The following is a 26,988-nucleotide window of genomic DNA, read 5'->3' as shown; positions in this document are numbered from 1 at the left end:
GAATGGAATGTCCCCTGATGTACAGCGGGTCTGAGGGTGAAGGAGTGAAAAGATTTTCAATCCTTGGATTAACTCCTCTGATTAGTGCGGGTGTGGATAGCGAAGGGATGATTCTTCTCTTCACTGAAGCGAGGAGGGGAATGGTCTGGCTGACTGGGGGTTTCTCCTTAATTACTCTTTCCACAAAGTCTATTTCCGGAGAGATCTCCCCAGTGTCCAGTTCGAAATGTGCTGCTGCTCTGCGCAACAGGGCATTGAATGTGGGCTGATCGTCAATGGGAGACGTGTTTCTAACAGGTGAATTGGCAGGAGGATTTAGGTTCAGGACATCAGTGTCCGAATATACTGATGGGGATTGCCAGTGATGAGAAGGTCCTTCTTCTGGATTTTCTCCAAAGCCTTCTCCTACCATGTCTGGGCTGTCTTCCAGACCTTCCTCTTGGTTCTGTCCTTCATTGTCAACAAAATCATCCTCCTCTTCTAAGTATTGTTCCTCACCAGTGAGGTCATACACATTATGGAAGTCTAAGGCTGTGTCCTGCCTCGGGTATTTGGCACTGGGGTCCTCCTGAGGCCCTTCTCTTGTTCTCTTGGGAGTGGGAGGGTTCTGGGTGTTCATAAACCTCTCCATTCTCTCCATGCAGAGATGGAGCCTTTCCATGGTTTCATGGGGTACCCCTGAGCGGTCTAGCGGGGGAAAATTAGTGTTATCTTGCTGAAAACGGCTCGACCTCTCCCACAACGTCGAGGAAAGTGTCCCGTCGCGTTCTGAAAAGCCTTCTGGTGTGCTGGGGGTCCCCCCGACTGAAGGGGGTAGTCCCTGTTTTTCTTCGGGCTTTTTCGGCGTGTCTTTCGACCTTTGCGTAGCGCTCGACGTGTCTTTCGGTGTACGCTTCTGGGCGTCGGCTACAACGATCTTCGCCAAGCTCTCTGTGACTCGTTTGTCAGCGGAGGGCTGTGGTTTCGACGTTACGGGTGTCGAACGTTCTACGGCGGCGTGCGCTCTCTGCTGGTGCGCGCCGGCCGATGGTTTGGGGGCGGCGCCCTTATTTGCCGAAAGCCCAGGTCGCTGGTCGCGGCTGCGAGAGGGGCTTCGAACCCGAACGGTCCGAGGAGGCCGCCGGTGTAACCTGCATCTCCTTGGGCGCTGATGCTTTCTTCGTCTTCGACGAAGAAGAGCTATGGGTTGTGTGTATGTGTTGTATCGTGTGCGTCAGTGTCGCTGGGGTGTTCATCCCCATAAGCAGGGCGTGAGCCGAGCCCGTCGGGGCCGGGGACAGACGACGAAGAGCGCGAGCGCTCTTTAGAGGGGTGTACGACTTCCGTAGCGGAGGTCGTGTTATCACGTTCCTCGTCACTGTCGGTGGTAGCAGCGGCGGGTGAAGACCCGGCCTTCGACATAGCGTAGGCCGCCCACCTCTTGACCCTACGGTCTTTTAGAGTCTTTGGCTTTAGAAGCCGACAAGCCGAGCAACCCTCCTCTTTGTGATCGAGGGGCAAGCAGCGGTTACACCGTGAATGCTTGTCCTTCCAAGTAAACTTGCCCTTACAAAGTGGGCAAAACCTAAAGGGTGTCCTCTCCATAGCCGAGGTAATAAACCGTGATAACTACCCCAAGGGAAAGGAAGGGGAAAAGGAAAGGCATTCTCAGAAAAAGAATCAGAGATGTCCCACGGCCCCACTCTCCCTACTGTATTTGGCCTGCGAGGCCAGGCCATGTGTTCGGCAACGCCGAAGGATCTCCTCCGCTCGTCCCCTCCATCGAAGATCTTGCTCGGCGGAGACAGCTTCACAACTGCGTCGAGGGAGGGATCGATATATTAAATCTTTAAACAGGAAAAAACGACCAAAGGTCGAGGAGATGGAATCTGCAATGTCTCTCGAGGAGCTCCGCGTAAAGGCGACCAGTAGCTGGGCGGAAAAACAATCTGAGGGACCTCGACGTGTGAGGGATAGTGGGTACAACACACGTCACTATAGGGATAGTATTTCAGACACGCCCTGTCGACGTCCCTTTTCGACTACGAAAAACAAAATGCAATACTCCGCAGTGACCACTGGATGTCGGACCTATGCACAGCATGTGATTCTAAGCAGATTAACAAGCATCAGAAATATATATATATATAGTCAAGTTTTGAGGCTTGTATCCCATTACTCCATGTCTTTTCTCCTGGTGTCTCCTCTAAGGTCTGCCCATTAAGCAGGTAGAGGTTACGAGACTGCATGAGACTTGACTGTGCTTCGTTTGAGGTTATTCGTCCAGTTTCTCCATCGTGGCTTTGCTTAGTTGTTCCATGTTGATCTAAACATTTAACGTTCAAGTTGACACAGATAATGATCAGTAGTCTTGTCAGGATGTTATGTGCGTGGTCTATTAGTTCCCCATGCCACTTAGGAAGGTAGTTAGTAGTCGTAATTTTCAGTTTGTTCCAATAAAGATTTATAATTAGGTCATCGGAAGGAGCATCCACTCCTTGGTCGGCGGATTCCAATCAAGGCCATCGTGTATAAGGATTTGGATTTCCAGGTCTGGCTACTATCAATTTGCAGTCGTTTCTGATCATCGTCAGTAGACCTGCATAAGGTCTGCCATTCGGTCCTTTTCTGTAACGCTCACCTGATTCTCGCAGAGGCGCCGGTCTTGACTGGGCGACTACCGTATCTTCAAAGGTGATGTGTAGCACCCGGTTGGCTCTTTGGGCTGGACCTCTGTGCACTGTATGCCTGACGTGTAGAGTAAGATGTCTGCAGATAGAAAATATGGGGTTAATGAACTGGGGTTATTGGGGTGTCCCTATCTCTTTCCTCTTCTCCTCTCCTGTAGACCCCAAAGGTTAACGCTCTCACCTTAGGTAAGTGAATGCCGAGCTCTCCATCTGCCTCGGGGCAGGGTGCTGTAACCAGTTTCTTCACTGGATAGGTAGCGCAGGCCTCTTGACTTCAGAGGACTGCTGTCCGTCGTTTACTGCACGAACGGTAAGTTTCGAGTCATTCAAATGTCTTTAAAGTCTTTAGTAATGATGTCTCTTGTTTTGCAGGGTTCCGGCGATGGCGGATGACGGGCAGAAGTGAGTTGAAGATGGAGCCCGTGTGATGAATAGAAGCGCCTGGAAGCACGTAAGTAAGCGCTTGTTGCCTGCTTCACTATGCGCTCTAACTGTCTTTTTATTTTGCAGGTACGAGTTCGGAGCGGCTGCAGGGTGCCGGAATACCCACTGGATTAGATGTGGAAAGGAGTAATGCAACGCGAGTATTAAAGTTCCCCAATGTCTTTAAACGCACCTTGTTTTGTCTTTCAGATGCGGGATGCAGCGCCGAAGGCCTCCGGAGCATGCGAAGAGTTGGTAAACTTTTGTCTTTCAGATGCCGGAATGCAGTGTGAAGACCTCCGGAGCGCACGAAGAGTAGGTAAGCCTTTGCCTTTCAGATGCCGGAATGCTAACCTGTTCTTTCTTGTCTTTATAGGTGTTGCTGAAGACTGGATTCAGGATGGTAAGCCTTTTTCCTTAGGCCCAGGACCGGATGCAGAAGACACGATGAGCGTTCTGCTGCAGAGGTTGCAGAATAACGCAAAGCAAGATTCATCCACCGGGTGTGGTTTAAATAGCCTCCTGTAGTGCTTAGGTGTCTCCTTCCACAGCCACGCCTAAGTAAGAAAATAGTTCCTGGTAAGAAAAGAGTTCCTGCCTTCCAGAAGAGTTCCAGTGTTCTGAATCTAGGGAGTGGCTCCAGCCCCACCCAACAGGAAAAGTAGTTCCAAACAGAAGAGGATCAGAGGCTCAACTGGCAGGCAAGTAAGCAGCATGGTCTGCTGAAGGTAAGTCCACCCAAGCATTATGAGCCCGGCGCTTCCAGCGCTGGGACTGGGCATATTTATGAGCCTGGTGCCACTGGCGCCAGGACTGGGTCCAAAAGGTCCCAATTGGGACTGGTTGGCACTCGGAACCTGGGTTATGGATCTGCTTCCAAGGGAGTTGGGAAAACCCTGACCTTTTGGAAGCAGAGATCATGACAGTACCCCCCCTCAAGGCCCCTCCCAAACCGGGCTTCTCCGGGGGTTTTGGCTTGTCAGGAAATGTTCGGTGAAATCTTTTGATTAGGCGAGGAGCGTGGACATATTCAGCAGGTTCCCAGGATCTCTCTTGGGGGCCGTAGCCTTTCCAGTCAATTAGGTAGAATAGTTTAGATTTGGAGATCTTGGAGTCCAGAATGCTTTTGACTTCAAACTCGAGTTCTCCATCCACTAGGATAGGTTTTGGAGATTTGGTTAGTCGGGTTTGAGGTTGCACGGGTTTTAATAGAGAGACGTGGAAGACCGGATGTATCTTCATGTGCGGGGGCAAGTCCAACTTGACCGCTACTGGGTTTACTATGGTAGTGATGGAATAGGGACCAAGGTATCTTGGGTTGAATGTGCGTGGCCCTTTTAGAGATAGATATTTGGTGGATAACCAGACTTGATCCCCTACTTGATAGTGAGGGGCTTCCTTCCGATGTTGATCTGCTCCTTTCTTGTATTGTTCTTTAGCCCTTTGAAGGTGAGAAACAGCTTCCTTAAAGGCTTGGGTGATTGTAGAATGCAGGTAGTCTATTGCTGGTGTTTCAAGATCTTGGAGGGGATCCAACTCCGAGGTTCGAGGGTGACTGCCGTACAAAAGAAAAAACGGGGTTTTCCCAGTTCCCGAATGGAAAGAGTTATTGTAGGCATACTCGGCTATCCAAAGGATATCTTTCCAAGTTTTTTCAGTTTGTTGCAGCATGCAGCGTAAATACTGTTCCAGAGTTTGATTGGTCCTCTCGGTTTGTCCGTCGGTCTGAGGGTGGTGACTGGTCGATAGTCTCACATCAATTTGAGCCGACCGACAGCAACTTCGCCAAAAATGAGAAATAAATTGACTACCTCGATCCGAAATTAGAACCGAAGGAAAACCGTGCAGTCGGACGATGTTTTCGAGAAATTCTCGGGCCAGAGTTGCTGCTGTTGGCAAGCCTTTGAGCGGAATGAAATGCGCCATCTTGGAGAATAAGTCCACGATTACTAGAATCGTATTGTATCCGGAGCATGGAGGTAGATCGGTGATGAAGTCCATAGAAAGCGTATGCCAAGGGCGAGGTGGGATGTCAATAGGGCGTAAGAGGCCTGCAGGTCTTTCCTTTTGACTCTTGTTTTGGGCGCATACTACACAGGACATTATAAAGTCTCTGATATCTTTTTTCCAAGACGGCCACCAGAAGTAGCGCTTGATCTTTTCTGAGGTCTTGGCTATACCGGGATGACCTTCCATTAAAGAGTCGTGATAACAAGAGATTACTTTTTTCTGTAAATCTGTGCTGGGTAGGTATAATCGTTCTTGGAAATACAATAAGTTGTCCTTTACTGCAAAGTCCTTTCCCTGCAGATGCCAATTCTGTATGTCTGCTGGAGTTACAAGTTGCCTGGCTTTATCCTTAACTTCCTCTATGGATTCTGTGGCGATTACACCCAGAATTCTTTGTTCGGGAATGATTGGTACAGGTTTAGGGTTGACCAAGTGTTCTTCCACTCCCATCCGAGAAAGGGCATCGGCTTTACCGTTCTTTGTACCAGGTCGATAGGTAATTATGAAGTCAAACTCGGCAAAGAATAATGCCCAACGGAGTTGTCTAGAGGATTGGGCTTTTGCGGTCTTCAAATATTGCAGGTTTCGGTGATCCGTAATCACAGTAACGGTGTGTCGGGCCCCCAGCAGATAATGCCGCCAAGCCTTAAAGGCAGACTTGATAGCCAGAAGTTCCTTGTCAGTAATCGTGTAATTGATTTCAGGAGGCGAGAATTTGCGGGACCAAAATGCCACGGGATGCAACTGATTGGTTACCGGGTCCTTTTGTGATAGAACTGCCCCCATGGCAAGGCTTGAAGCATCAGTTTCCACGATGTAGGGGAGTTCGGGGCGAGGGTGTTTTAAAATTGGTGCAGAGATAAATTTAGTCTTCAAATCCTGGAAAGCTTGTTCCGCCTCGGTAGACCATTCAAAACGTTTGTTTTTCTTTAACAAGGCAGTGATGGGCTGGACTATTCGAGAGAATTCGGGGATAAACCTGCGGTAAAAGTTAGCGAAGCCTAACATGCTTTGCACACCTTTTACGGAGGATGGTGATGGCCATTTGAGAACTGCATCAACCTTCTTTGAATCCATACGCACTCCGCCAGGTGATAATATGAATCCCAAGAATTCAACTTCAGTCACGTTGAAAACACATTTTTCCAACTTAGCGAAAAGTTTGTGTTGACGCAATCTTTCGAGGACCATTTTCACGTGTTTCCGATGTTCAGATTCCGATGAAGAATAAACGAGGATGTCGTCAATGTAAACAACAACACATACATCTATGAGCTCTCTGAGGACATCGTTCATAAAATATTGAAAGGCGGCCGGGGCATTGCAAAGTCCGAAGGGCATGACCTGATATTCAAATAGCCCATACTTGGTGCGGAAGGCCGTCTTCCATTCATCGCCCTCTTTTACTCGTACCAAGTGGTAAGCTCCTCTAAGATCCAGCTTTGTATATATGCATGCTTTTCTGACTTGGTCCAGGAGTTCAGGGATCAAAGGTAACGGATATCTATTCTTAACGGTGATCTGGTTCAGGGAGCGATAATCGATACAAGTTCTAAGGTCTCCTTCCTTTTTTGGAACGAAGAACAAAGCTGAAGAAGCAGGGGACTTGGAAGGACGAATAAACCCATTTGCCAGGTATTGATCCAGGTATTGTCGAAGGTGAAGGTTCTCAGGCTCGGTGAGGGCATAAATTCTACTACAAGGAGGAGTAGATCCAGGTATAAGGTCTATCTGGCAGTCATAAGACCTATGAGGAGGTAGAGAGTTAGCCTGATCCTTCCGGAAAACATCTTGGTATTCTAGGTATTCGGGAGGTAACTGGGGAGTCTCTGAAGAAATTGCGGCCAGTGCAACACCAGGTGGAGGGTGACAAGTAGAGACACATTCTGGAAACTGGACCGTTCTTGCTCGCCAATCGATCAGAGGATTGTGTTTCTCTAACCAAGGTATTCCTAGAATAATCTGAAACTGAGGGGCCTTGATCACATCGAACACGATCTTCTCATGGTGTCCATCTTGACTTACTAGCGTCACCTCTTGACTGGTATGCGTTACTGGCCCGGAAGCTATCTCTGTACCATCCACCGTAATAATGACGTCCTTTACAGCCTTGGGACAAAGAGTTAGATTCATCCTCAAAACCATTTCATGATCCACATAATTGCCGATGGCACCGCTGTCGACGTAAGCTTCAATTGCATGTAATCGATCCGGATTATCAGGGCTAATGAGGACCATAGGTATCACGAAATGCGAGGTCACGGAACTGGTTTTCACGCTCGGCAAGAGGACCTCTATTCTTGTCGGGCGAGGTCGTTTCCCTGCTCAGAGTTTGTAACTTTGGTAACTGCAGCTCCTACTGCCTTCTTGGCAGGTTTCACCGGACAGTCTCGAAGAAAGTGCCCCGAGTTTCCGCAATATAGGCATAATTGCAACTGTTTCCTCCTTTCCCGCTCCCTTTGTGTTAGAGGACCTTTCAGACCCCCTATTTGCATGGGTTCCCCGGAGTCTACTCCTTTGGAAGGAGTTGGCGGTTTGGAAAATACTCGAGCATCAAACTTGGAACGATCGGCCTTCCTGTTCTGCAGCCTGTGATCTATTTGAACGACCAAGTCTATATAATCCGAACAGTCTTGTGGGGGATTCACTACTTGGGCTAAAACGTCTTTGAGCTCTCCACGTAGACCTCTATAAAACAGCGTAATCCTTTTGTCCTCAGGCCATTGAGTTTCCACTATTAGTCTATTGAAAGATGCAATATAAGCCAAAAGGTCTTGATTACCCTGTCGCAACGAAAGAAGCTCATTGTCCAAGGCCTGCCCCTGTGAATGTCTTGCGAACAGTTTTTCCATACTAAGCTGAAAGGCTTGAAAATCATGGAGAACCGGATCATCTTGATTAACTAGAGGGATCGACCAGTCTGCCGCATTGCCACTAAGGTACGAAAGTACAAAAGCTACTTTTGCTTGATCAGTTGGAAAGGCTGCTGGCCGGCATAAGAAGTGCAACCGGCACTGATTGATAAATACTGCAAACCTCTTTGGGTCACCAGAAAATCGTTCGGGCGGAGCCAGAGGTACATTCCCAGGTAGGTTGATCTGCACTGGATTCATAGAGGATGTTGAAGGAAGATTTGCCCCTGATGCGGGTAACGGGGACTGTCCGGCTTGTGACTGTAGCACTTGTCTAGCAAGATTGTCTGTTCTCTCCTTGGAAATAATTAGTTCCCTTCTTAGAGCATTCGTTTCCTGACGAGCTGCATGCACTTCTGCCCTTAGTTCCCCAAGTAACCGGGCTAGGGGGTCAGTATCCGAGGTTTCCATAGCGCCTGGGCGAGAGTTTTGCGGTAGGCTTTGCGTTCTGTAACGCTCACCTGATTCTCGCAGAGGCGCCGGTCTTGACTGGGCGACTACCGTATCTTCAAAGGTGATGTGTAGCACCCGGATGGCTCTTTGGGCTGGACCTCTGTGCACTGTATGCCTGACGTGTAGAGTAAGATGTCTGCAGATAGAAAATATGGGGTTAATGAACTGGGGTTATTGGGGTGTCCCTATCTCTTTCCTCTTCTCCTCTCCTGTAGACCCCAAAGGTTAACGCTCTCACCTTAGGTAAGTGAATGCCGAGCTCTCCATCTGCCTCGGGGCAGGGTGCTGTAACCAGTTTCTTCACTGGATAGGTAGCGCAGGCCTCTTGACTTCAGAGGACTGCTGTCCGTCGTTTACTGCACGAACGGTAAGTTTCGAGTCATTCAAATGTCTTTAAAGTCTTTAGTAATGATGTCTCTTGTTTTGCAGGGTTCCGGCGATGGCGGATGACGGGCAGAAGTGAGTTGAAGATGGAGCCCGTGTGATGAATAGAAGCGCCTGGAAGCACGTAAGTAAGCGCTTGTTGCCTGCTTCACTATGCGCTCTAACTGTCTTTTTATTTTGCAGGTACGAGTTCGGAGCGGCTGCAGGGTGCCGGAATACCCACTGGATTAGATGTGGAAAGGAGTAATGGCACGCGAGTATTAAAGTTCCCCAATGTCTTTAAACGCACCTTGTTTTGTCTTTCAGATGCGGGATGCAGCGCCGAAGGCCTCCGGAGCGTGCGAAGAGTTGGTAAACTTTTGTCTTTCAGATGCCGGAATGCAGTGTGAAGACCTCCGGAGCGCACGAAGAGTAGGTAAGCCTTTGCCTTTCAGATGCCGGAATGCTAACCTGTTCTTTCTTGTCTTTATAGGTGTTGCTGAAGACTGGATTCAGGATGGTAAGCCTTTGCGTTTCAGATGCCGGAATGCTAACCTGTTCTTTCTTGTCTTTATAGGTGTTGCTGAAGACTGGATTCAGGATGGTAAGCCTTTTTCCTTAGGCCCAGGACCGGATGCAGAAGACACGATGAGCGTTCTGCTGCAGAGGTTGCAGAATAACGCAAAGCAAGATTCATCCACCGGGTGTGGTTTAAATAGCCTCCTGTAGTGCTTAGGTGTCTCCTTCCACAGCCACGCCTAAGTAAGAAAATAGTTCCTGGTAAGAAAAGAGTTCCTGCCTTCCAGAAGAGTTCCAGTGTTCTGAATCTAGGGAGTGGCTCCAGCCCCACCCAACAGGAAAAGTAGTTCCAAACAGAAGAGGATCAGAGGCTCAACTGGCAGGCAAGTAAGCAGCATGGTCTGCTGAAGGTAAGTCCACCTAAGCATTATGAGCCCGGCGCTTCCAGCGCTGGAACTGGGCATATTTATGAGCCTGGTGCCACTGGCGCCAGGACTGGGTCCAAAAGGTCCCAATTGGGACTGGTTGGCACTCGGAACCTGGGTTATGGATCTGCTTCCAAGGGAGTTGGGAAAACCCTGACCTTTTGGAAGCAGAGATCATGACATTTTCCTACTGGATTTAGCCAGGTGTCATATCTTTCACAGACTGGCTGTGTTCGTAGCCAGGTCTCCTGAAAACAGATTATCTCAGCTCCTTTCAAGTTCTCAAGTGATTGGTTGAACAAGTGCTTGAATTCTCTGGTATTCCATGAGATTAACACACATTAAAAATGGGGATGTTAATTTGGTACCCAGTGTGTAGTTTGTTACCCTCTCGTACTGATTGCCTCCCCTTTCTTTGAATGATGCTGTGGTGGTTTTTGAGTTGTCTTCAGACTGTGTTGACAGTCCTCCAAACGACTCTTTGTTTGCTTCAATGTAGTATGTAGTACCAGATGTCATCAATCAAGTCTAGTTCAGCTGTAGCATTTTTTGTTTCTGTTTCCTCATGTTGTGGTACCTCTGATATTTCAGGTTGTTCTACTATAACTGTTTGTAGAACATTTGCCCTCGATTTTCTCTAGGCCGTTTCTATGCTTCAATCTCTTATTTCTCATGGTGGTGTTGATAGATTTCTTAGGAAGGCTTTGCGACCCTGTGGCTTTTGACTTGATTTGGCATATTTTTTGTTTTCTTTCCTCTTTGGTTTCTCTCCTGGGTCTTGGTGTTATGATTCTGTCTTTCTTTTTCTCCTTGTCTGAAATACAGGATAAATGGCATCTTTCCTGTTTGACTTTCCTTGTGTTCCCATTTCCAGAACCTTTGGGATACCATTCGTCAGTCTTTGTTGGCAGTGGTCTTGGCAGGCACAAGAGATCTCTACGTCTATCTGTGTTTCAGGCTGCTGTGCTTTATTTAAGTTCCCGTCTATAGTTGCTTGTGTCTTAGTTCTTGTTAGCGGTTGGTTGTACTTGAATCTCTATCCAGCTTATTTACCTGGTTTCTTATCCATTTTGAGGAGTTCAATATGGCTGCCATCATCGTTGATTTGTCTCCTTGTTCACCACTTGCTAAATCGCATAGTCTTGTCTGCCATGTCGCTGTATTTTCTGCTTCGTAGTTTAGTCTTTCTAATTTGGAATGTATCATCACAAGTTGCGTTGTCTCTAATACTCTTGTTCATTGCTTCGTAAAGCTTTGTGAAGGGGGCCATTGAGATTGTTATTGCGGCCATTACATTATGTATTTGTACTCCCGCCGCTTGTGAGCGGTGCTTGCTGTTTTTTAAATTTGTTACTTCCTCAATGTGCCTGCTGTTTTGTCTTTTCTGGTCATGTATCTACTCTGTCTGGGATCGACTCTTTTCAGGGCTATACACAGTCTTCCATTCTGTGATTGGTTTCCGCTCTTCCCTGGGTCTATACCTTATTTCAATCTTGTCAGTATAATGGTCGTTTTTGAAATTGTCACGCTGTATGCTTGATTTTTTTGCTCTCCATTCGTGTCGTTCTTGTGTGTCCAGTACTTCCTTAGGGCCATCTCGTTTTGATATTAATACACGGGAAGCATGCGCTGCTTGCACTTCTCAGTCTGGACAACACTCTGCACATATTTTTCTTTCCAGTGTCCCTGCTCTCCTCCGAGGGATTGTCTCTTTTCCATGTGTTCGCTGCCTCCGTTGTTGCCAGGTACCATGTTAGCTGGTGTTTTTATCCTAGCTCCCACTTGCATAATTTCTAATTGTGCATAGTTCATATTCCTTTAATTCTTCAGCAAAGGACAACTCACTGCATTTTTGCCGTCGTTCTTTGTATCGCACGAATGAGGATGATGCTGGGCTGGTGTTGTCATTTGTAGTGCTGAGAGCCTTCTCGTTGCTCCTCATTTGTACATGTGTATTGGATGTAATTTCTGAAGAGAAGCGACTACCAGTTAGGCCTCTGACCCCGATTCTTTATTTTTGTGAAAGCCTCCTTGGGCCGTCTTCGGTTCTAGACTGTGCTCACTGATTATTTTCTGCACAGTACCTTTCACGCCTTGTTTTTGTTTGGCGCTAAGGTTGTTAAGGTCGCTTGGACTGTTCAAGTTCCATCTTCTGTGAGTGTGGGGGGGCTCACTGTCCTCCTCCTCCCCTTGTACCCTTTTTTCCCTATGCTTTTGGGACATTTGTTGCTTTTGTATCGTTTGACGATCGTATATTTTATCTTGAACCGTGCCATGTGCTTTTTCAGGCACCAATACGGTTTCTTGTGTGTTACCGCGTCGCTTGTCCCTTCTGCCAACGTTTGTATTGTGGCCATTTATATCATTGTGCTCGTTATGATCTTGTATTTTATCAAACAGGGCAGTGTTACTTATAGGGTTTTTTGGCCCCATTCGCTCTATTAATAAGTCTGTTGTCTGCATATTGCTCTGCTCATGGTATGTCTTTCCAGCTGACCCGGGCGGTTCTTTGTCAGAGTTACTTTGTATCATGTCTGAACTTTCTTGGAGTACCGCCGGCCTTCCATAGACAGAGACTGAGTGTTCGGCCTTGAGCAGCTCGGCGTCCGTGATATCTGCAGTGTTTACAGTCAGGCTGTGTCTATGCTCTCCCTTTACCCCTCCCTCATCTGGGGAGTGACGGCTTGTTTGGTTCTCTGTTATTTGAGTGATTTTGCAGGTTATACCACCTTTGTCCATTTCATTCACCGTTACTGACGACAGCGTCTGCTTCACTGTTTGTGCCTCTGTGGACACACAGTGGTTGCAGCACGTCCGCAACGGTGTTGCACTCCTCAGTTGGTCCTTCTAGCATCCGCAGCTTTGAACGAATGTTCGGTCCTCCTCAGTTGAACTCGCCAGTCACCGGCATCTCCTTTGTGACACGGGAGAGACTGGGAGTGACTCCTGCTCGGAGCGCTACACGTTGGTTTTTAAAACCTAACCCACTTCGATAAAAGGTACAGGTCACCTCCTTCTCCACTCAGATTACACACAGCAGGCTGCTCCTCCAACGCAGAGACTGGGAGAGACTGGAACTCTCGCTCAGGACTCTCGCGCCCTTTTGTAAGTGTTGGTTCCACAAATGAGCTGGGTCCGGAGGGAGACTGGTAAGGTGTGGAAGTGTGTTGGAGCAGAAGGGCAGGTGGGTTTGCAACTGGTAAGGGGGGGGGGGGAGTGTAAATGACATTAAAGGGGACAGGACATAGTTTATGGAGAACAGGGAGTTCAGGATAGTCTAGGCAGGGAAAGGGGTGCACAATAGTCAGGGTTTCTTGGTGACCAGGATAACGTGGGCTCTTGGATTAACAGAGATATTATTTTCAGACGATGCACGTTACAGCTTTAAATGTAAACTACATATGAATGTACACTGATGAACCACCCAACGATCCTTAACATGCTAGTTTGCAGGGTCTCATTATTCAGTGTTAAGACTAAGATTTGCTGCTCCTCTCAAAGCATGCATACAGTATTTTTCAAAACCTCTTCCCAATTGACTTGGGTCTAGTAAATTACCGGTTCTGTACATGTTCAAGTGTTTGTAGGACACTAACAACTGTAAAATGTTATCTTAAAGAGCACACAGGACAGGTTACCACAGCATTGCCTAAATGGCAATAACTAGAAAGTTACAAGAATTGCAAAGTGTTTACTTATATAAAACAATTTGCAGATGGTTACCTTTTATTGGACCAACTGAAAAATCTATTCAGAAATGGAGCAAAACATTAGCTCACAAAGTCCTACAGACCTCGTCATCAGATGTTACAGAGCGAAATGATTTGTAAAGGAAAGCCACAGCACAGATCTTTCTAAGAATGGAAGGGAAAATCCCACAAAAGAAGACCACTTTCATTGGCTGGAGGAACAGAACGGATGGAATGTGGGTCTGAAATTGCTTGCTTATATGAAAAGGCCATAAACTCTCCTGGATGCAGGCGACACAAGGGGTTGAAAACAGTACACATTCTGAGAGTTGCATTTTAACAGAAAAAGGAGAAAAAAGGTTTGTTTTTAAAAAAGGTATTAAAAATGTGCAACTTGTGTGATTTTAAAAACAGGACTAACAGCGTCTCACTTTTCTTTGTGCCTATACAACAGGAACACAAGGCACAGCCTCTTATAAACAATACCCTTGCATAATGTATGGAATGTATAGTTAAAGTCTCTTACTCTCTTTTGCGGGTCCTGTTGAAGAAGTTGGCCCACTCTGAGCAAGTCTTCTTACTTCCAACCCAGAAGACAGCCGATATACCAACAATTAGAGTTGTCACATACTTCAGCAAAAACAAGGATAGCTCAGGCCTGGCAAATGTTTTCACCTACAAAAAGAACAATGAAAGCATGAAACACAAATTTACATGTAATTCTCAATTTTCCACAGAATAGGAAACAATCTCATTTTCTATTTTAAGGCCATTCTTCAAGAGTAGTAATTTACTGGTTTTCAGTGGGGGCTGTGTTCCCTATAATATGGCGATTTCAAAAATATGCGCTTATAGTTTTTATTATTCCCCTTTATAACGAGGTATCTTCTTTAGCTTGATTCAGCATGAACAGGGACGTTTTGATACAAGTGTGCTATGGCAGCTAGATTAACATGTAAATGAATGTAGCGTAAAGGATCATCCAAAATATGAGGACAGATTAAATAGACATAAGGTGCTGCCCCTTATTTGGGAACTTTCTAAAACACGGGTAACAAGATTTATTTTGAATGGCTTATTGGGGTGCTGTAGACTGTATAGGCTCCAAGGCAGAAAGGGTTTTGTGGGCATTCGCTCCATACTACAAGGCAATATTGTTTAAATGACACCCAAATCGGTGTAGCAAATTCTTCGCTAGAACAAGTGTCCATCCCAACAATGTCCATCCCACAAAATATGCCACTTTCCTAGTGGAATGCCAGATACAAGACGAGGGGCTAATGTGATCTGCCATGCTTTGAATAACAGGAGTAACTGAACAGTGTTCTGTCCTGCCCCAAGACCCATGTAAACAGGTGGTGCGATTGCTACTTTGTGCACATATATGTGTAAGGGGTTTCTCAAAACCTCTTATTGACTGGGGTTCGGTACACTGCTGGCTCTGTAGATTTTCATCTTGCTTGTTTGTAGAAGAGTCAACATTGTAAAATGTGTCTTAAAGTGATCGCATGCAACAGGTTTGCTGAAGGAAAAAAAACATTGAAAGGCTGCTGCAGCACTGCCTTTCGGGAATAACTAGAAAGGAACAAGAATTGGCCATGTTATACCAATATAACAGGTACCAGAAGGAACCTTCAGTTTCTTGCAAACAATACCCTAGGATACTGTGAGGACTGTCCACACTATCACTGGAATGCAACTTGCTGTCTGAGAATAGATGTAAAGTGGAAATGTGACGAAAGGTGTCCTCAACGGCAGGCGTTAACAGCAAAGGGAATACGAGGACCCCACCTGTTGTGTCTGCACAGGCGTGGCAGGTCTTAAGGCCAAGCCCTCAAACATGCTACTAGTAAGACATAACCATTGGTGTCTCATAAACCCAGCTCATTCCTACACTCTCCAGAGACTGCCCGGACAAACTCACTTGTCTGCTCTGTCCTCCCCGCCACCCCCCTCTGTGCCATAAATGCTCTTTAATGCCAACTAATGCACACTCAGCTGCCCTACATGCAGCAGACATTTCAAACTTCATCACTACCACTCAACTCTAGGTCATCTTTATTGAAACCTGGCTCACACCAACCTCCTCCCACTTGTTTAATAACCTTGCCCACCCAGATACAGCATCCAACATGTTGATCATTCAGGGAAAACGGGGGCAGTTATCCACAAATTTTACTGGCCTTGTATGATGCACAATCACCATTACATACAATGGAAAATAAGTTGCCATCCCACAAGGACTCAGCCACTTTCCATCTCATCTACAGACCACCTCATAAGTGTGGAACCTTCCTAGATGAGATTACAGACTTCCTTTCACACAGCTTCAGTCTCCTATGATCAACGTCTTCCTTAAGGACTTCAAGCTCCCGGGACCCACGCAACCAAAAACACCAGAGACACATTTCTGTTCCTGGCAGAATTGTTAGATATAACCCAACACATACTAACCTTCACACACATTAGGGGTAATACCACAGAACTCATCAACTCAGCTAATCAAATGACATGCATTACTCACCGTAATAGCATTTCTGATGATTTTATCTGCTTAGATTCACATGCTGTGCATATGGTCCAACATCCACTGGTAACCACAGAGTATTACATCTTGTCTTTCGAGGATCGAAAGGGGACGTCGGCAAAGGCGTGTCTGTAACACTATCCCTAACGTGACGTGTAGTGCACCCAAAATCCCTCACGCATCGAGGTCCCTCCAATTGTATTTTTTCTGCCATTAGGGAGGTCAATGACTATCGTGAGGGAGTAAATAAAAGAGAGAAAGTAAGACGTCTATGTTCCTTCCACCCAAGCAGGGAGGAAGGGTGGGCGCATGTGAATCTAAGCAGATAATCATCAGAAATGCTATTACGGTGAGTAATGCATGTCTTCTGATGCTTGTTAATCTGCTTAGAATCACATGCTGTGCATAGACTAGTGAGCAGTACCCAGAGTAGGGGGTGGGTTGTGAGAAGGAACATCAGTGAAAAGATGTCTTAATAGTGCTTGTCCCACCTGGGAATCAGACCTAGAATGAGTGTCTAGGCAATAGTGTTTTGTAAAAGGTGTGTACAGAACTCCAGGTTGCCGCCTTGGAAATAGAGTGTAGGGGAACATTTGCAATTAATGCTATGGAAGCCCCAGTGCCTCGAGTAGAATGTGCTCTAGGCTTGAAGGGCAGTTCTTTCTTAGCAAGAGTGTAACAGAGTGTGATGCATTTGACAATCCACCTTGAGATTGCCGATTTAGAGACAGGATCTCCTTTTCTACCAGCTGCCACTGAAACAAAAAATTGGTTTGTCTTGCTCAGTGGTTTAGTTCTTTCCAGGTCAAACATGACTGCCCTGCGCACATCTAATGTGTGTAGGCTTCTTTCGGCCACGTTAGTGGGGTTCTGGAAGAAAGTAGGTAGTTCTATTGATTGGTTCACATGGAACTTGGAAATAAATGTAGGCGCAAATTGGGGGCAAGTGCGCAGAACTACCTTATCTCTGAAATGTAACAAAAGGTTGTAGAACTGAAAGGGCCTGTAGTTCACTAACCCTTCTTATAGAAGTGATAGCCACTAGGAAGGCTGTTTTATAGGTAAGATCTTTGAGACTCGCCTTATGCATAGGCTCAAAGGGACACCCCATAAGTCTAGTCAATACCACATTTAGGTCCCATCCGGGAGCCGGGTTCGAAGTGGGGGGATGAATTCTTTTAACCCCTTCCATGAAAGCCTTAATAACTGGTATTTTCCACCACAACACTTTCTGTTGTGATGTTGTGTAGGCTGAAAGAGCATCTACGTGGGCCTTTGGGGAGTTAAAAACCAGGCCTGGGTCTAGTAAGTGAGCCAGGTAAAATACAATGTGAGTAGGAGAGCAGTCAATGGGATTGACGCCCTTGGCATTGCATCAGATAATGAAGCGTTTCCATTTACTGGAATAGCAATATCGGGTGTTCGGTTTCCTCGCTTCCCTAAGTATGTCGATGCATCTCTGAGAAAGTTGAAGGTGTCCAAACTCTATGACCTCAGGAGCTATGCCACTAAGTTCAGAGTTTGCGGGCATGGGTGAAGTGTTTCTCCCCTGTCCTGAGGTAACATGTTGTACGGGCAAGGCAGTTTCATAAGAGGAGAGAGGGACATCTCCATCAGATGAGAGAACCAGGGTTGGCAGGCCCAGATGGGGCCAGCAATATCATGGTGACTGGTTCTTGGTGCATCTTGTGTACAATCTTGTTGCGCAGGGGACTCTGGGGGAAAAGCCTAAACAAATTTCCCTGACCATGCTATCCAGAGACCGTTCCCCTCGGAGCGGTTCTGGGGGTACCTGGAGGCGTAATCTTGGCATGGAGCGTTCTCCAGAGTTGCAAACAAGTCGATCTCTGGAAAGCCCCATAGCGCAAAAACGTTGGTGATGATGTAGCCACCATTCGTACTCTACTGGCAGTGAGAAGTCTCTGCTGAGCACATCCACCAGAAGACTGAATTCCCCTGGAACGTGTTGGGACAACAGGAACATCCTGTGTTTGAGAGCCCATATCCAAATGTTTTGTGACAGCTTGGATATCCCTGGAGAGTGTGGGCCCCCATTTTTGTTCAGGTAGTACATGGCTGTGGTGCTGTCTGTCAAGATCAGGACTGTCTTCCCCTGTAACTGTGTCTGAAAGGCTTTCAGTGCTTGGAATACAGCCAATAGCTCTAACAGATTTATGTGGTGGGACGCTACTTGTGCGGACCACACGCTGTGTGCCGTCTGCTGAAGCAGATGAGCCCCGCACCCCATGAGAGATGAGTCTGTCATGAGTGGCTTCTACTGCGGGAGTGGTGAAGGCTTTATCCTTCAAGAGGTTTTCCCTTGACTACCACTGCAGAGAGAGAACGAGGGCTGGCGAGACAACTACCAGATCTTACCATTGTCCGCTGGCCTGACACCACTGGCTGTTGACCCACTCTTGCATGGGACGCAGACGTGCGTGAGGAACTAAGTAAATGCAGGACGCCATCATTCCTAACAGTTGCATGGCCTTGCGTACCGTCACTTCCCGATGGGCTACATACTGAGGGATCTGAAACAGCATGTTCTGAACCCTCTCGTTGGAGGGGAAGACGAACCAGTCTTTTGTCTGAATTAGATCCCCCAGAAACAATTTGACTTGAATGGGGTCTAAGCTGGATTTCTTCTCGTTGATGGAGAATCCCAGACTGAATACGAGGTCTATTGTCTTCTGAGTGTTCAATAGGCATGTTCCATAGGACTTCTCTGTTATGAGCCAGTCGTCGAAGTAAGGGTAAACCGGGGAGGATAGTCTACGCCGGTGCACTGCTGCTACTGCCAGTACCTTCGTAAACACCCTTGGTGCCGAGGCAATGCCGAAGGGGAGTACTTTGAACTGATAGTTCTTGTCCTCTATCATGAACCTTAGGTATTTTCTGTGTGCTGGCAACATTAAAATATGAAAGTATGCATCTTTCATGTCCAGTGTTCCCATGTAATCCCCCTGTTTTAACAGCGGGATTACTTCCTGTAAAGTGACCATATGAAACTTTTGAGGTTTGACAAATTTGTTCGCTGGGCGCAAGTCCAGCACAGGGCGCATGGTGAGATCCTTTTTGGGTACAAGGAAGTACACTGTTTACCTGTAGAATAGGGATGACTTCTATGGCGTCCTTTCCTAGAAGGATCTCCACCTCTTGCAGTAAGATGCGCAGGTTTTCCGGAGTCAGGTGTCTTGATTTTGGCGGTCTGAATTGAGGTGGCCGGCAAAATGCTATGCAGTACCTGTGGGCGATGGTCTTGAGTACCCACTGGTCTGTTATCCCTTCCCATGCATTAAGGAAAGAAGTTATTCGCCCCCCAACTGGGGTGGCATGGGAGGGTACTCAGATCTGAAAGTCATTTCTGACCCGAGGCCGGGGCGCCTCTGGGGGTGGAACCTCGACCTCTACCCTTTCCAAGCCGCTGTCCTCTAGGTGGATAGGTGGTGGTGGTGCAAGACCTGTGTCCCTAATTCCAGTTGTTTCCTGCACCATACTGGTTTTGGAGGAGCAAGATTGCCCACAAAAGGACCGGCGAGAGCCACTCCCTCTCTGCTGAGAAGGTTTCTGGGTAATCTGTTGAAGGGACTTGAGTCTCATGTTCTTTCTTGGCCGTTTCAAGTGCTCCGTCCACTGCCTTGCCAAACAAGGTGGTTTCCTCAACGGGTTTGTTTATTAAGGCTGCCGGGGTCTCTGGCTTGAAACCGGAGTTCCTCAGCCAGGCATGTCGCTTGAGTAAGGTACCTTGTGCCAAGGTTCTTCCCACTGTTTCAGCGTCTAAAGTGTTCTTAAGCCCATTCTGATTCACTTGCCTTCTGATACAATGGCGAGCAACTTAGCCCGCGTAGGTTCTGGTACTTCTTGAAGGCCTTCTTGCAGCAGGTTCCACTGGACGTCTGCATAGCTGGCCAATAGAGTGGTGTAATTCGCTATTCGGGCAGAGAACGCAGCAGCAGTTGTGACACTCTTCCCCAGTGCATACAGCCTTTTGGACTCTATCAGGCGGTACCTCTCATGTAGACAGGGGTACACCAGCCCGTTTCCTAGTAGTGGTAACTACTAAAGAATCTGGAGTGGCATGGCCTTTGATGTAGGCAGTGTCGGTAGGAGAAGGATGAAACTACTTGTCTTTGCTTATGCCTTGAAATCATTTAAAAGTGGATGGCTAATGCCTACTTAAAGCTTAACCTCACCAAGACTGAAGTTGCACTCCTGGGGTACACCCTGCAAGCAAGAACCCACTAAAAATGTGGCTGGATGAAATGAGCTTGGACAGTTGTAACCCACAGCTCTTCAAAATTTCTAATCTTCGTTAAGGACAGCAATCTATGCTTCCAACGAAATAATTCAAAAAGAAGGTTCAAACGGTCTGGTTTCAGATCCCTCTTCTCAGCAAGATCAGGGCCTTTCTAGCACCCCAGGACTACTGAATGGTGGGGCAGGATGTAGCAATCTTGCATATTGATCAAAGGAACATACTTGCAGGGCTGCTGGCCGCTCATGTGGCCCTCCCCACTCAAAGTTGGCAAGCAAACTGCGGCTTGCTTTATCACCCGTGTTAGGAAATTTGGCTGGACCAAAAATCTGAGGTGATTCATGGTGGCTCCTCATTCCAGGACGGCAGATCCATGGTGATAGTTTAACCAGGGAATTTGATCAGCAAATGGCAGACAGACAACCAGGACAAATCCAGTCTAAGTTTCATCTGTGATCGGAATTAATAGCGAGGATCCGATGCTCAGGGGCGGGATTCCTGCAGTCTGAGCTGGGTCCTGTGTATCCTCAGCATGGCCAAAAGAACTGCCAGTGTACAACACGCCATAAGGTCTAGGAGTCTTTGAAACCACCATCTGCTTATGGATTAGATGGCACATGTATTCCGGATGTCCATTGTCCTTTCTGTTGGATATACCGTGACCCGGTATCTGTTCCAGTGAAAGCCTATGAAAAAAATCCAGTCTTGTGTGACAGACAAGGAAGACTGTCCAGTTAACCGAAAGATCCAAGACATTCAGTAGAGCCAAAAGAATTGGGAGGCGAGCCTCCACTACTTTTGGGGAATGAGCTCTCACCAGCCAGTCATCCAGCTAAGGATATACATGGAGCCCTGGAGGCAGAGAAAGGCGGAGACTGCCGCCATCATCTTTGTAAATACTATGAGCCAAATTAAGGCCAAAGGGAATGCCTCGAAACTGGTATGGAGAATCGATGACTGAAGCATTGTGATTTCTTGTGAGCTGGCTATATCGGAATGTGCAGGTATGCAGCCTTAATATTATAAGTAATTTATAGCGCGCCCGTACAAATATGTTTCTAGGCGCGACAAGACAAGGTACGGAGGGAGGACAAGACAAACTATCTTACAAGGCCTGGTGTCATTCAGATTGTGCAAGTGTGGTAATGAAAAGTGCAGGGGAAGAGGATGGGGGAAATAAAAGGGAGGGGGAAAAGGGGAACTTGCAATCAGGGCAGCATTGCTCTGAGTAAGTGCAGCGAAGGCAGCGCGGCTCTGTGTAAGTGCATGGAGGCGGTGGGCTGTAGAGGTTACTGTTACAGCCTCTAGTGCACAACAGGCCCGGGGGCAGTGCGGGGGAGACCGGTCTAGAGGAGCCATGTACCCAGTGAGAGACTGAGGGAGAGCAAGCAACCAGTTGGCGCAGAAGACAGGGAGATCAGCAAGGGAAGAGAAAATGAAGGTTTTGAGCTACTTCCGGAACTTCAGGTGGTCCGGCTCAAGTTTGAAACCGGCAGGGATGCACCTGCAGAGGAAAGTGTTCGGCCCCCTACTCTGTCTGGCAAAGTATCTGACCCTCAAAGAGTTGGAGGCAGCAGACGGAAGGGCTCGAAAAGGAAGGTATTTAGGAAGAGTGTTGAATCTAATGCGGGGCCCAGACCCAGAAAGCCTTGTGGACGATGAAGAGGGTCTTGAACTTGATCCTTGGAGCCACTGGAGAGATTTCAGGGCTGGAGAGATATGGTCCCTGTTCTGGATTAGTTGCAGAGGGCGGAGAGTAGAGGAAGGCAAATTGAGAAAGAGGCTGTTACAGTAGTCCAACCTAGAAAGAACTAGGGCTCTGGAGAAAAGGAGCTTCTAGAGGAAAGTGAGAAAAAGAAGAGTACCTTTGAGGAGGTGCAGCTGGTATTAGGCCGTCTTGGAATGGTCTGTGATGCGAGGAGAGAATGAGTGGAGTCCAAGATGATGTCAAGGTTCTTTGCCACACAGGAAGGTGAAAGAGGCGGCCTATGGAGGGCGGCCAGAGTGAGAGTGAAAGCAGGGGCATGGGTCCCGATGAGAAGGATCTCCATCTTACTGGCATTAAGGCAGAGATCGTTGGAGGCGCACCAATCCAACGATCTCTGCCTTAGGTAGGTAGTTTGGAATGTGCGAGAGAGGGAAGGAGGCTGCAGGGAGCAGGAAATAGAGCTGCAGGTCATCCGCATAACACTGAAAGTTAGAGCAGGAGGAGGAGATTAGCTGGACCAGAGGGGCCATGCAGAGCTTGAAGAGCCAGGGTGAGAGGTTAGAGCACTGGGGAACACCACGTGTGGAGAGAGAGGTTGTGGAGAGAAAGGACCCAAGTTGGACCTTGGAGGGTCAGTCGAGGAGGAAAGAGGTCAGACACTCCAGGGCCTGGTCTGCGATGCCCAGGTTCTCGCAGAGTCGGTTGATCAGGATGGTGTGATTGACCATGTCAAAAACAGAGGAAAGGTCAAGGACGATGAGGACTGAAGGGGTGCTGGTGTCGACATTGGAGAGCAGATCTTCACAGGAGTTAAGGAGAACAGTTTCCGTGCCCCTGGCTGCTCTGAAGCCAGACTGATGGTTGCGAAGACAGCCAACAATGTCAGTGTGGAGAGTAAGCTGGGAGATGGCCAGCTTCTCCAGACGTTTGACCAGGAAAGGAGTGATAGAGATCGGGCGATAGTTAGCGGGACAGGTAGGATCGGCAAAAGGCTTTAAGTAGGGGATGCACAAGGGAGTGTTTGAGGAGAGAAGTTTGGACAACACTTTCATAGATCGGACTTGTCTAGAAACATCGTCGGGTATTATCAGAGAGAAAGAGGGAGTGGAATAGGAGAGGGAGGACAGGATGTCCCGAGATTTAGTAGTGAAGTGAGAAGCCAGGGCCGTACAGAAGGACTGGGAGGGAACAGGAGAGGTAGAGACTGCAGAAGGATTGGCCAGCTCCTTGCATATTTTACAGAGTTTGGCCGTGTTGTTGGATGCCGCAGAGATGCTAGCTTTAATCTGGACTCTCTTCTTGGACAGGACAGAGTCTGTAATGCCGTTGGAGCAAGCGGTAGGTCAGTTTGCCAAAGGATGCACCCAATGCTTTCCACTTCCTCTCAGCCACCCTGCACTTGCGTTTCAGGGCAGCGAGGTCAGAGTCATACCAAGAGTTGCACTTGGAAGTAGGCTTCAGACGGATTCTCATGGCAGGGGCAAGGATGTCCAGAGTGTTGGAAATGGCAAGATGCAGATTAAAGAGGGCTTTGAGTGTCAGGGTGCGAGTCAGCCACCAGAGTAGGAGGAGCTGAGAAGGTGGAGGCAAATTCATCGAAAGGACACACGCTTCATGGGCCGAATGACCGAGAAGATAGATGGCAGTGCTGGGGTGGGCTTTGCCTGGGGGACAGTGAGTGTTAGGTGAGAGGAAAGAAGGAAGTGGTCAGTCTGAGAGAGAAGTAGCGAGAGGGATGTCTGAGGAGATTAGCACATCCAAAGGTGTGTCCGGCAGTCTGTCGGGCCAGAGGGTAGAATGGAGAGAGAGAGTGTCACAGAGGTTGCTGAAGAGCCCCGTATAGGGATCAGATGCATCTAGGTGGATGTTGAAGTCTCGGATGAGGAGAAGTTGAGAGGTAGCGGCAAGGAGAGATGTGGAGAGGTCAGCCCAGTCTGAGAGGAAGAGGGCAGCCTGGCCCGGTGGCCTATAAATGGTGGCCACGGTCAGAGAGAGGCCAGGAGAGATAAAGAGCCTGCAGACCAGGCATTCAAAGGGAAGAGTAGGCCTGCGTAGAATGACAGAGGAAGGGAGCCACTCCGGAATCAGAGCTACTCCCCCCCTGGGTCAGTTGATTCTGACCTCTTGTGACAGAGTTGGCCATGAACCATGTCTTAGTAAGAGCGAGGACATCCAAGTCAAGCTCTTTGAGGAGGTGGCAGACATCAGAGGAGTATGACAGTGGAGCAAGAGTTGAGAAGTTGCCACATTTGAAAGACTTCTGGGGGGTTGCAGGCTTGAGGTACACCTGGAAGTGGTAGAGACACGAGAATGGACAAAAGGTGATAGCAGGTAGCGGCAAGGTAGCCAAAGAGGAAGGTGCCAGTGAGGAGGCGGAGGAAGGAGGAGGGAGAGGCGCTAGTAGGAATAGCGGGAGCAGGAAGGAAGTTGATAAGATGGAGGAGATTGGGCTGAGGGCCCTGGACCAAGACAGTAACATTCAAGTAGACATTCATGATGGTATGAAGGAATGGAAGAAGGCCAAGAGGACCTCCCACCGAGTGCCACCATTAATGGGAGAGTAGGAGATAGGAGAGAGAGATGAGGGGTCCATAGGTCCGGTGAGGGAACGACAAAGGATGTCAGTGAGTGTGTCTGGAGGAAGCACTGATGTAGGTATCAGCAATAGGGAGGCCAGGGTCGGCAACCAGAATGTCCCTCCTGGACTTAGTGAGAGGGATAGGAGATCGAGTAGCAGTTAGAGACGATGGGAGAAACAGAGCAGCATAGAGGGTGGGAGGGAAGATGGTGGGAGGAGAAGGGTGCGAGAGAAGAGAAACTGACAGCCGAGCGCCACACAATGCAGGATGCGCAGAGGGTGGGTGGGGTCACATCCAAAAAGGGAAGACAATAGGGAAACACGGGAGGAGAAAACAAGTGACTTTCGGCAATACAATGGCACCCCTTGCGGGCTTTGGGCCATAGAGAGTGGGAGAGAACCTAATGGGACACAGTTAACAGTACCACAATGTAAAACACCAAGATTCAACTTTCCTAAAAGGGGAAAAAAGGCCTACATTTTTAAAAACTCAGCTGGAATGTAAACACCCTGATTCAACTTTCCTGATTTGTCACAGCCGGTTGATGGCTGCAGGTTTCTTGTTTCTCCAGCAGACACAACTGGAGCCGATAACAGTCGTCCTTAGCATCTGGTTCCGTATCCACAGGGGGCTGCAACAGGTAGTGGGCTACCCTAAGGGGTGGAGGAAGTAGGGCAGTATGCCCAATCAGGGGACAGGGGTGCGAGGCTGAGGGAACAGGGGGGGGCAGCGAGGGCAGCAACGGCTGCGAAGCAGAAAGCAAATTGTAATTAGCCCAAGGAGTCCAAAATAAAAAACATGGCGGGGGCACAAGAGTGGAGAACCACCATACAGATAAACTCTACCTGCTGAAGAGCAGACCAGATTTGTTCTGGAGTGATCTTTATTCTTTCTAGGGTTAAATGCAGATTGAATCTCAGCAAATCTAAAAAGGTGTGCAGGCCTGCTGGCTCGCTTTTGGCACAACTAATAGACTAGAGTAAAACCCTAGCCTCTCTCTACCAACGGAACTTCCTCTACATCTGTAATCTTGTGGAGCTTCCCCTATGGAAAGGGAGCAAATCTGCTGTAAGTGAGGGCGAGAGGGAGGCACAGGGGCAGCGGTAACTGGAAGCCTCTGCCTACAACTGACTAGATCCATTGACTCTAAAGTGGTGGCCCTCTAAGCCTTGATGCGGAAACAACTGCCCCCTTCTGTTTTGGCGCTAGCTGCTGGTTTGGTAAAAGTAGGCTTTAGTAGGAATGAAGGATTCTGCAGTCAGGATGTTCACCTTTTTCTAGTTCACTTAGTAGAAAAGGAGGACAGGAACCTTATCCTGCAACACCTTAGTAAATTTAGTTGCATTGAACCACATCTCTCTGCACGTATCAAGCCAAATGGTTATTCCATTCACCAAGGTATCCAAATTGTGGGCTGCTGCATCCAGGATATCTTGTGCAATGACACTTGCACCTGCCAGACTACCTTTCAATTGTTCCACGCAGTCTGCCAGGTGATGCATTTCTCAAACACTGTTCTCTCCACAGCTTCTAGTTGGACATCACGGGAAACACCTGTGCATTAGCATGTCTGAGCTGGAGGGCAGGATTGGGGAAAGCATTTGTCCCACAGATTCTCAAGCCCCATATTTCCTACATGGGATCTGTGATGGGGATGATGAAGAGGTGGAAGGTCTAGAGAAAAACATAGCAGCCATCACAATAGAGAACGGTGGTTGAGGAGAAAACCTGCGGAAGGCCTCAGATGACAACAGCTTATAGCATACATGGATTCTTCAGTAAATGGGCATAACTCGAGCATTACCCAAACGTTTCTGTATTTCTGCAAACTGATCACTGACTTTTCTGATGCTTTAATGGGAAAGGCTCCCGCCAACACACGTGCCTCAGAAGGAGGTACTTCCAGGAGAGGGATTGCAAGAAACCCCGTGAAGTCCATCAATCTATCATGGAATGCCCGCTCAGACAAAAATATATCTCATTCCCTTCTTGTGTGGGATCATCCTTGTCTGGATTCGAAGTACTCAGAGGGATCTTTTGTATCATGCATCTGAGGCTTCTAGTCTGGCGCAGATTGTAGCTCAGCAAGAGGTTCCTATGTTGTCTTATGTGCTTGAGGTGGGGTAGGGGGCTTCTCAGGAGTTTTTGGCAGTTCCTGTTTGGGAAGCATTTCCTAAAACAGGTCCCTGAAGAAGTCCAGGGTCCCACATAAAATAGTCGGTCCCGTGCAGCGAGGCTGGAATACAGCATGAAGCAATGAAATTAATGTCCCAGAAGTATTGATTAAAGGAGTATAAATTAAAAGGCTTCAAAAGCTGAGCAGGTTTACATGAACATCTGTGGCAACTCATAATTTGAAGCAACACTGACCCACTCCAAACTAAACATTTTTCTGCGGCAGGGATAAGTGCATTTTAATTCATGCATTCAAAATATTTCCAAATAACTTTGCTTTT

The 26,988-nt window shown here is 47.8% G+C and overlaps 1 protein-coding gene across 2 annotated transcripts in view; it reads right to left on the bottom strand.

Annotated features, from left to right (window-relative positions):
* Positions 1-26,988, bottom strand: part of FZD6 (frizzled class receptor 6) — a 477,217-nt gene that overhangs the window by 69,704 nt on the left and 380,525 nt on the right. For both annotated transcript variants that reach the window (XM_069621466.1, XM_069621467.1), the window contains one exon: positions 13,990-14,138. In XM_069621466.1, coding sequence (XP_069477567.1) covers positions 13,990-14,138 — 149 coding nt within the window. The remainder of the gene's footprint in view (positions 1-13,989; positions 14,139-26,988) is intronic.

This window comes from Ambystoma mexicanum, chromosome 5q (genome assembly GCF_040938575.1).
Source record: "Ambystoma mexicanum isolate Mex_15411 chromosome 5q, UKY_AmexF1_1, whole genome shotgun sequence".
Classification (NCBI taxonomy): Eukaryota; Metazoa; Chordata; class Amphibia; order Caudata; family Ambystomatidae; genus Ambystoma; species Ambystoma mexicanum.
Note: the sequence above shows the minus strand (reverse complement) of the source record. Positions and strands in the feature narration are given on the sequence as shown.